General features: G+C 42.9%; 4 protein-coding genes across 4 annotated transcripts; 2 read left to right on the top strand and 2 right to left on the bottom strand.

Annotated features, from left to right (window-relative positions):
- Positions 1–1,364: 1,364 nt before the first annotated feature.
- F4807DRAFT_472697 (uncharacterized protein) lies at positions 1,365–2,858 on the top strand (the record flags this gene model as incomplete). The annotated part of the gene is made up of 4 exons (XM_048003034.1): positions 1,365–1,586; positions 1,771–1,848; positions 1,906–2,265; positions 2,374–2,858. 4 exons carry the CDS (start codon positions 1,365–1,367, stop codon positions 2,677–2,679), a joined length of 966 nt encoding a protein of 321 aa, XP_047848612.1. The 3' UTR covers positions 2,680–2,858.
- A 27-nt stretch (positions 2,859–2,885) lies between these two features.
- On the bottom strand, positions 2,886–3,805 carry F4807DRAFT_449015 (uncharacterized protein). Its single transcript, XM_047999977.1, has 3 exons — positions 3,599–3,805; positions 3,458–3,512; positions 2,886–3,403 (listed from the first exon to the last, which is right to left on the bottom strand). Exons 1-3 carry the CDS (start codon positions 3,656–3,658, stop codon positions 2,928–2,930), a joined length of 591 nt encoding a protein of 196 aa, XP_047848611.1. The 5' UTR covers positions 3,659–3,805; the 3' UTR covers positions 2,886–2,927.
- A 1,560-nt stretch (positions 3,806–5,365) lies between these two features.
- On the top strand, positions 5,366–7,357 carry F4807DRAFT_375801 (biotin synthase). The gene is made up of 3 exons (XM_047995739.1): positions 5,366–6,035; positions 6,289–6,880; positions 6,973–7,357. Exons 1-3 carry the CDS (start codon positions 5,706–5,708, stop codon positions 7,230–7,232), a joined length of 1,182 nt encoding a protein of 393 aa, XP_047848610.1. The 5' UTR covers positions 5,366–5,705; the 3' UTR covers positions 7,233–7,357.
- On the bottom strand, positions 7,140–9,000 carry F4807DRAFT_376041 (PLP-dependent transferase). The gene is made up of 3 exons (XM_047995740.1): positions 8,908–9,000; positions 7,974–8,854; positions 7,140–7,860 (listed from the first exon to the last, which is right to left on the bottom strand). Exons 2-3 carry the CDS (start codon positions 8,833–8,835, stop codon positions 7,307–7,309), a joined length of 1,416 nt encoding a protein of 471 aa, XP_047848609.1. The 5' UTR covers positions 8,836–8,854; positions 8,908–9,000; the 3' UTR covers positions 7,140–7,306.
- Positions 9,001–9,062: the final 62 nt, after the last annotated feature.

Genomic DNA, 9,062 nt, shown 5'->3' with positions numbered 1-9,062 from the left:
TTATTTTATTTATAATTTTTTTTTATTATAATATTTAAATATTTTAATTTTTTAATAATTTATTTAATAATTTAATAATTTTATAATATTTATTATAAGTTATTACTTAAAATTATATATCGTTTATTTTTATAAATTTTTTTAATTATAAATATTATTTTTTTAAGTTTTTTTTAAATTAATATATTACATTTAAATAATATATTAATATTATTTAATATATTTAAAATTTAAATTTTTTAATTTTTATTTTTTTATTATTATATTTTTTTATTAAATTTTTATAAATATTAAAATTAAAAATATACGTTTATAATTAATATTTAATTATATTATTAACATTTTAATTAATATTTTTATTTTTTTTTTATAAGTTTTAAAATTAAGTTTTTAAAGCTTAATTATTCATTTATAATTTTAAAAATTATATTTTTTTTATTAAAAAGTTTTTATATTTTTTTTTAAATATTTAAATTATTAATTTTTATTTTAAAAATATTATTTTATAATTTTTATTAATTAAAATTTAATAAAATAATAAAAATAACGTTTATATTAATTATAATATTACTTTATTAAATTTATATTTAATTAAATTTATATTTAATTAAATAAATTAAATTATTTAAATTATTAAATTATTATTTAATTTTTAATAATTTTTTAATATATAAAATTTTTAATTATTAAAATAATATAAAACTTAATAATTTAATTAATTATATAAAAAAAATTTTATTTTTTTTATTTAAAAAATTATAATTAAAATTAATTATAAAATCTTTAATAATTTCCATATCGTGTTTTAAAAGAAATCACGTAAAAGCCAGAAATTTAAAGGCATCAAGGCATCAAAACACACGGACCACCTGATAACACTAAAATTATGAAATTGTATCTGACAGGCAGTCACGTGGATTGGTTCGAGCTTAAAGTGGCTAATTGTGTGGTAGCTAGCACCAGTAGCACTCACGTACGTAAGCAACGCAAGAACAACAACAATAGTAACCATCATAGGATAGGTACCTAGGTACCCAAGTGCTGTGCAGCAATCTAGATATCTTGTCCAACCAACATAGTTTAACATAATCGATCCTATGGTATTGCAAATGGATATGTTGTTAGGAAAATAGTACCTGCTTATAAGCAGCCCTGTGTTACGCGCCATGTCTTAAATGTAGGATCTGTGATGTGTACTACACGACAAGATCGGTGAGACTTGGGGAAGACCGCTGTTCAGCCTGAGTGACATCTTCACTCTACCATCCTCGTCATCTCATATTCCCCTTATCAAAAAAAACCCTCTTTCGCTGTCATATGCGGGAAGATTAACATCACCCTTACCTCGACCCGAATGTTGTACTATGGCTGATATCGATCTGAATGCCGCTGCTCTGAACCCTCCTAACGGTACCGAACAGAACCTTGACAATTCCCCAAACCACAAAGATGTGACCATTGCTGTTTATACCATATCTATTGCGATCGCCTCTATCTTTATAATCATCCGGCTCTATACCAAATTCGTTTTCTTGAAGGCCCCGCGAGCTGAGGACTATAAGTTTTTCCTATTTCTAGGTATCCTAGTGCCCATTATTCGCATAGAAACTTGACATACTCACAGATTTTCTAATACCAACATTTGTATGTTCCGTATCTATAACCCTAGCTTAAATTTCTATTCAGAACGTTACCCGAGATAGGTACTAATTAGGTACGCTACATTGGTTTGCCTTACAGGGAGTGTACGTTGCCCATTGTGTATACTAGCTCCGAATGATTGGTACCACCGGACAATTTATCCATCAGTGGAATTTTCGTGTTGGAGGCTTAGCCCCGTTCTATCATGTTAGTAACCTCATCTGGCTACATATTTCATTGGCCTGCTTCTGACCCTGTCTATAGAAAGGATTATACGCAACTAGTATACTGTATGATGCTGTGAGGCTGACTATAAAACCGCTCATCTTATTTAAGTGGGTTCATATATTCGCGTCAGCTGGTCCACGCAACGCTTTTGACTGGACTTGTTACACCCTTGCCACTATCAACACCCTCGTCTTCGTTATCGACATATGGATCAACGCTGCAACCTGTACCCCGCGGGAGTATTGGTGGGATAAGACGATATCAGGCCATTGTGCCGATGTGAGGCCACTTGAAATCGCCGTAGGAGTCTTCAACGCCATCCTAGACCTCTTTATCCTATTACTCCCCCAGGGAATCATTTGGAAGTTGCAGCTACCTAGGACCAAGAGGATCGGAGTCTCTCTCCTGTTTTGCATAGGGTCCACGTAAGCTCTCCATGAGTTAACCACATAGGTATACTTCAACTGCATACTAACGGTACTACCAACAGATCCGTCCTTGCAGCCATCACACGAACAATTTTTATCGATTATTCTCACCACATTGGGTGATACTACCTACCACTTCTCGCAAGTGGGTATTATAAGCATAATCGAGATGACTGCCGCAATTCTTGTCTTCACAACCCCCACTGTCCCAAAGCCGATAACCTATCCAGCTAAACAGGCTAGCAGCTGGTTCGGTCGACTAATCAGATGGAATCGTAGTGGTTTCCCCCACGAATCTGGTAACACAGGTTTGAAGAGGAATATCTATTATCATATTGAGGAGCAGGACAACTCATGGCCTATGATAAAGCTAAGGGCGTGACAGAGACATATAGGTCCTGAACGAAAGATAGAGTCTCAATTATATCTCCCTAAATAATCAAGTATACATATTGTGTGCAAGTTTATAAACAATGGGTACTTTATAACAAGCATTCTTAACGAGGACGCTAAATGGTGGTGTGTTCCAATCAATGCTTTTGTACTTTTTTGTATTTGTCCGTTGTTCAAAGAGGTTTAGTTATTGTGGACTAAAACTGACCTACTTCTTGTATCCTAACTAGGAAATTCTCACTGGTAACCACGGTCCAGAAAGGCCTTGTCTCTCTCTGCAGCTGACATTCTACGCAATGTATCTCCCATCCGTAGATATATCGCCAAACTAAGGTCCAGCCTCTGGTAGTCATTACGGATCTCGTGAAACCTCGTCTTCCAAAATTCCCATCTCTCGACGCCTAATGGGCGGATGTTTCTGCATAATGGACCTGTCGTGAGACTCAAGGCCACGCGTCCAAAAACATCCTCGCCCGTTAGTTTGTGAAGCAACACATCTCCGCATCGTATAATCCATTCGGTTGCGACCCAAATCCGACATTCCATCACCTCCCCTCTAGACTGCGGGCACTCGAGCGCGTTTCTGAGTTCCAAAATGGGAAGTTGAAGCCACGGGCAAAAATGTTTACTTGTTAGTCGAACGAAAAAGGAATTCAGGTTTTGCCATTCAGTGATATTTCTTTGGGTTAGATGCCTGGACGAGGATAACGGATCTACCATTAAATTAGAAGGGTGTTACTCGGCGTGGGATAGAGTGGTATAATTACCATGCCAATTCTCAAACAGACAATCTGCTAGATAAGGTAAATCCTTCCAGAAGACCTCCACAAAGCATTAGTACGGGTTATATCGGGTTATATGATGATAACGATGATGATGACCCTCTCTCTAGGGAAATAATTACTTGCCTTGTAACCATTTTTGATCTCGCCAGCCCGCCCACGAAGTGTCTTGACAGACTCTATCATAGTGCTCTGGTTTGGACGGTCTGGATACAATTGGTGGGCTAGTTGAATTACTACCGTCCAGAGATCCCGGAGGATAATCGAAAGACGCCATGGAGAATCTGCCTCGGCGCAGATGCGGAGGATATCATCAACTATGCTCTGAATCTGCCATTCCGGACCATGTCGGCTTCTTAACGCCCCGTCGATCTTGCTTAAAATTCTCAGCTGGCTGCCGGAGAGCCTGGGATATATCCTGAGCTCGGCGTTGAAATTCATTCCGTACTTAATGTAAAAATGTGTGTTATCGTTGGTTTATAGATTAAATGCTGAGTTGAAGTTGAAAAAGCGCTGGATATGGTTCCAGATATATAAGTAGCAACTGTGATAAATACCTTGCTATTACAATCATAGACACGTAGCCTAGGGCATCTCTTACACGCTCGCTACTTACATGTTCAACGTCACCAATGTTTTTAAAGTGCTGCTAGCCTATCAAGTCAACCACCAATTTGAAATAGATTTATCGTTGGAAATAATGCTTGTCGCTAGTCGTGTCAAGTAGACGTGGATGTGGATGTGGATGGTGGTTGACTGAGTCCTCTCGAAATTTTGAATAGAGGGCGAACTATCTACCTCTACCAGATACCTACCAAATAATCTTCCAAGCGGTGTTACTCACAGAATCGTACGTCTCAGTGGTTAAATACCACTCTTAATCGAATTAAGACCGGAACTCATAAATGACTAGATTTGCTTAAAAATCAATGATCGTTGCTTGGTTTGTACGAAATTCCCATGTCATACTGAGAATAGGGGTAATATGTTTCAAAAGGCGGAGACAAACACTCTGAGCGACATATTCGAAATAATAAGTCAGACTACACTAATAAAGCAGCCTCATATGACAACAGAAATATAGTGACAAGATTAATAGTACCTAGACAGGTATGTGGATGCTTAGCTTGGTGTTGTTTTCATTTCGTGTTTGCGGACATACATGCCTACCTACCTTACAATACCTATTAAACAAATTCACTAGTCCTCATTTGTAAGACGAACTCGAGAACATGGAAGAAGCTGACCTTCAAAAATTCTAGATTTTAGCATCTAGTAACAACTTTTGTGAGGAAGATTACATGAATTTATCTATAATTTTATTCAAATTTTATTCAGGTCAGGCTACATTGTTATTGTTTAGGTACCTAGATATATTATACACGTGTTTTCCTAAATGCAGAGTATGTTTCTATTCATTAAAACTGCTTTTTCATGTGTAAATTGTGAGAAATATGGAAAAAGTTATGAAATGGCATACGAACTGCGGGAAATCTATGTTGCAATGACAATAATTTCCCCTCTATACCCCCTTATAAATCGACAGCAGTAAATCTCAACATTAGAAAGCCATTTAAACACGTGTGAGGTGTTTTGAGGAATTTATCTACTTAGATACGCAAGCCAAGGAACTATTAGTCTTGTCTGAGAATAAATGCGTATGGCCTTGAAATCCCCCCTGAAAGCCGAGACTACCACGGGTCCAGATGCTATTATTACCGCGCTAAAGAACGCCAACGTGCTCGTTGAGGAGTTACGCCGTGGGTAATACGCAGCGAATTAGAGGTCCTAGGTTGAAATGAAGACGATCTTTAGTGGCTGTATGCACCGTAGCGGGGGCGCGATGTTACCGATGTGGATTAAATAGCACCGATCCCTCTAACCTAGTGCCGGCTAAGTCCAAGACTTGGCCTGCTGCCGAAATACCACCTCCCTTGCGTACCAATTCGTTTTGGGTAGGCGTATGCCGTCGACGGGGCGATCGCTGGGCTCCTTGAGATCTTTTCCCCTCTCGCGGCCGGAACCCACCTCCCCACCAACAGAAAAATCATTGAGGTTAGGGGGGGTTTTTCGTTTCTGTCGAGTACGTGGGGGTTGGGGGAAAGCGAGAAAGTGGAAATAGCTAGCTTGCCTATGTACATACTTCGTCGGGACCCGAACCTGTTGAACCTCTGTTCTGGTACTGGATCTCTTCTGCGAGTCGACGAGATTTCTATCCGTGCTTGATCAGATCATGAAACCCGCGCGCCTGGTTGTTCGTCGACTTGCGGAGCCGCTAGTTCGGCCTGCTCGAAGCAACCGTCTTCGTTTGTTTACCACGGCCTCCTCTCGACCGTCACCTGCCGCCGCCGCGGCGGTCCAACCGCAGCCGTCTGATCATCCCCCTTTCCCCATTTCCGGTCCAAACCCTGTTAGACACGAAGCTCCTGCTCCCAATCCTGTTCCGACTCCGAAAAATACTCTCCGCGATGCCGTCTCTGCGACTCGGCCGAGGAATGACTGGACTAGGGATGAGATAGCGGTTATATACAACCATCCATTGATGGATTTGGTACACCAAGCTGTAAGAACCCGTGAAATACTTACATGCAATCAATCACCAATCCAATCCAATCCTTTGAGAAAATACAATTCCACATTGACCATAGAGCTGGACTCGACTGATAACACTAGCCAATGTAGAGTCTAATACACCGACGCTTCCACGACCCGGCCGAAGTCCAGCTCTGCACCCTCATGAACATCAAGGTTGGCCTCTCTCCTCCCCCTCGCACCCATCTCATCCGCTGACCTTCTTCTCCCCACCCGCGCAAAAGACCGGCGGCTGCACCGAAGACTGTTCCTACTGCGCGCAAGCGACGCGGTACCAGAAGGGCACAGGCCTGCAAGCCAAAAAGGTCGAATCAGTCGAATCTGTGCTGGCGGCGGCGCGCCAGGCGGCCGCGAACGGGAGCACGCGGTTCTGCATGGGCGCCGCGTGGCGCGACATGCGCGGGCGCAAGAACAGCCTGCGCAACATCGCCGAGATGATCAAGGGCGTGCGCGCGCTCGGCATGGAGGCCTGCGTCACCCTGGGCATGATCGACGGCGCCCAGGCCAAGGAGCTGGCCGATGCCGGCCTGACCGCCTACAACCACAACGTCGACACGAGCCGCGAGTTCTACCCCTCCGTCATCTCGACCCGCACCTACGACGAGCGGCTGCAGACCCTGGGATACGTGCGCGATGCCGGTATCAACGTGTGCTCGGGTGGCATTTTGGGTCTGGGCGAGACGAGTACGGATCGTGTTGGTCTGCTGCATACTGTGTCGACTCTGCCCAAGCACCCTGAGAGTTTCCCTGTGAATGCCCTCGTGCCTATCAAGGGAACTCCTCTTGGAGATCGGGAGCCGATCGATTTTCCAAGTAGTAAGTCCTATACTCATCACGTGTTAAATCTCCTTTTATCCCTATTTTGTAGTCTTCGATTGATAGCTTCTGCTGACTCCCGGGCATCATAGTGTTGCGCACCATTGCTACTGCTCGCATTATCATGCCTGCCACCATCGTTAGAATCGCAGCTGGTAGGAAAACCATGTCAGAGGAGAAGCAGGCTCTTTGTTTCATGGCTGGTGCCAACGCGATCTTCACTGGTGAGAAGATGCTGACGACGGAATGTAACGGTTATGACGAGGATAAAGAGATGTTCGACCGGTGGGGCTTGGGTCCTATGAAGAGCTTTGATAAGTCTCCGCCGCCTGCAACTAGCTGTAGCTCGTAGAAGCTCGTACTTGGACGATGTATAGGTATCTAGGAGGTAGGTAATTGAAAGGACTTCGTTTTAGATTATGGGGGTTAGAGCCGAGATTTATCTTGTTTGATGAATACACCTTCTCCCTCCATAATTAATTTGGGATGTCTTTCACTCTCTCGAGTTTTTTCCATGGCCATCTGATTTCGCACCCATGCTTCAATCGCGCCACATAGTCCTTCGATCTGCTCAGGAGTATTGGCAGAGTGCAAACAAATCCTCACCCTTTCACCCCCAACGGGAACGGTTGGGGCAACAATAGGTCGTACCATGAAGCCAGATCCTTGACAATGTTCCGCAAGACTCCGAGGATGGGCCGTGAAGATCGGTATGATAGGTGATTTGGAGGGGCCCTTCTCAATGTAAAGGATGTGCCGACCTGGGTGCGATCGGATGCAGAGCGCATGAAGTTGACGGTACGTGAGACAAATAAGCGTCTCTAGGTGCTGTCGCAGTGGCTCGGATTGTCCGCTTATGAGATAGTCGTAAACCACATCTATACTATTCAACGAGGTAAAGGTCATCGAGGTTGTGTAGATAAGACTCCTGGCGTAATTTATCAAATATTCTCTGACAACGGGGGAGCATAGAATGGCGCCTGGTTCAAAACACATTAAAACTGATTTCTTGACTCTCGAAAGAAACCGCGGCGAATCGGCCAGGGTGTAAATACAGTGCCAGCAAGGTTGTTGACGGCTTCATGACACATACCTCCAGCACAACCCATCGCTTTCCCAAAACCAAGGACTCTTGCCCATATCCGATTTTCCAAACCGTTCTGGCACACCAAGCCGCGACCTTTCTCGCCAAATACGCCAGCCGAGTGCGCTTCGTCGACTATGATGTAGCCGTTTCCTGATGGTAAGTATCGATCGACGATCTCAACAATCTCTTTTAAAAGCGGGACGTCACCGTCCATACTATAAAGCCCCTCTACACATATGAAGACATTCGCTTTGCAGCGCATAACGTTCTTGTCTCTCGATAATTGTCTTAAAACATCACAAAGCTCTTGACTTTTACTTTGATGACCTCCTTGACCACCTCTATCATTAGAGCTTCGCCATTGGTGAGTTTCTGATATAGAATCATGCGAGAATGGAATCCTCTTCGTAGCTCGGCTCATACGCATACCATCGTGGACGCTGGCATGTATCAATTCATCATAGATGATCACATCTCCAGGTTGCGGGACGCAAGAGAGAAGCCCGGTGTTAGCGTCAAAGGCCGACGTGAATAAGAGCGCAGCTTCAGCATTATGAAAAGCGGCAATTTTCGCCTCGAGAGATTCTGCGAACGAAGAGTTTCCATCAAGGAGACGAGAGCCTCCTGAGCCAAGAATTGACTGGCGACGTAGCGCGTTGCTGTTCTCGGAGGTTGCGAATTCGGCCTCTAGCCGTGATAGTAAGGATTTCTGGACTACCGGATTTGTTGACAATGATAGATAGCCGTTTGATGAGAAGTCAATGGAATTAGGTGGAGCATTACTCAACCTCCTAAGCCTGTCGTGGGATTTTCGGCGCGCTAGAAGAGCCCCGAGGGCATCGTCTAGTTGTCGTCGATATTCCGGCATCGCTGTCTCTTTGAATAGACTGTGAGAAGATCAAAATCGTTATAAATATGGCGATCCCCTAAATTTTCTCACCAGACGCTGATCGATGCTCATTCCCTAGCGCTAATGTGGTAATTTCGGTACCGGTACTACGGCTGCAAGTTAGTGGGGTATAGATCGATCGAATTCCGGCTTAAATGGAACGTTGTCCAGCACGTAATTTTATATTTAGCGCCCATTATATTGTA

Source organism: Annulohypoxylon truncatum, assembly GCF_022578515.1.
Source record: "Annulohypoxylon truncatum strain CBS 140777 unplaced genomic scaffold F4807scaffold_77, whole genome shotgun sequence".
NCBI classification, from domain to species: domain Eukaryota; kingdom Fungi; phylum Ascomycota; class Sordariomycetes; order Xylariales; family Hypoxylaceae; genus Annulohypoxylon; species Annulohypoxylon truncatum.
This window is presented reverse-complemented; position numbering and strand designations above follow the sequence as displayed.

Coding starts and splice junctions, on each gene's coding strand:
- F4807DRAFT_449015 (XM_047999977.1), bottom strand. CDS start 3,658: ATGATAGAGTCTGTCAAGACACTTCGTGGGCGGGCTGGCGAGATCAAA. Junction 3,513..3,598: donor AGATCAAAAATGGTTACAAG/GCAAGTAATTAT, acceptor TGCTTTGTGGAG/GTCTTCTGGAAGGATTTACC. Junction 3,404..3,457: donor TCTGTTTGAGAATTGGCATG/GTAATTATACCA, acceptor ATTTAATGGTAG/ATCCGTTATCCTCGTCCAGG.
- F4807DRAFT_375801 (XM_047995739.1), top strand. CDS start 5,706: ATGAAACCCGCGCGCCTGGTTGTTCGTCGACTTGCGGAGCCGCTAGTT. Junction 6,036..6,288: donor TGGATTTGGTACACCAAGCT/GTAAGAACCCGT, acceptor CCCGCGCAAAAG/ACCGGCGGCTGCACCGAAGA. Junction 6,881..6,972: donor GCCGATCGATTTTCCAAGTA/GTAAGTCCTATA, acceptor CGGGCATCATAG/TGTTGCGCACCATTGCTACT.
- F4807DRAFT_376041 (XM_047995740.1), bottom strand. CDS start 8,835: ATGCCGGAATATCGACGACAACTAGACGATGCCCTCGGGGCTCTTCTA. Junction 7,861..7,973: donor AGCGATGGGTTGTGCTGGAG/GTATGTGTCATG, acceptor GTTTTGAACCAG/GCGCCATTCTATGCTCCCCC.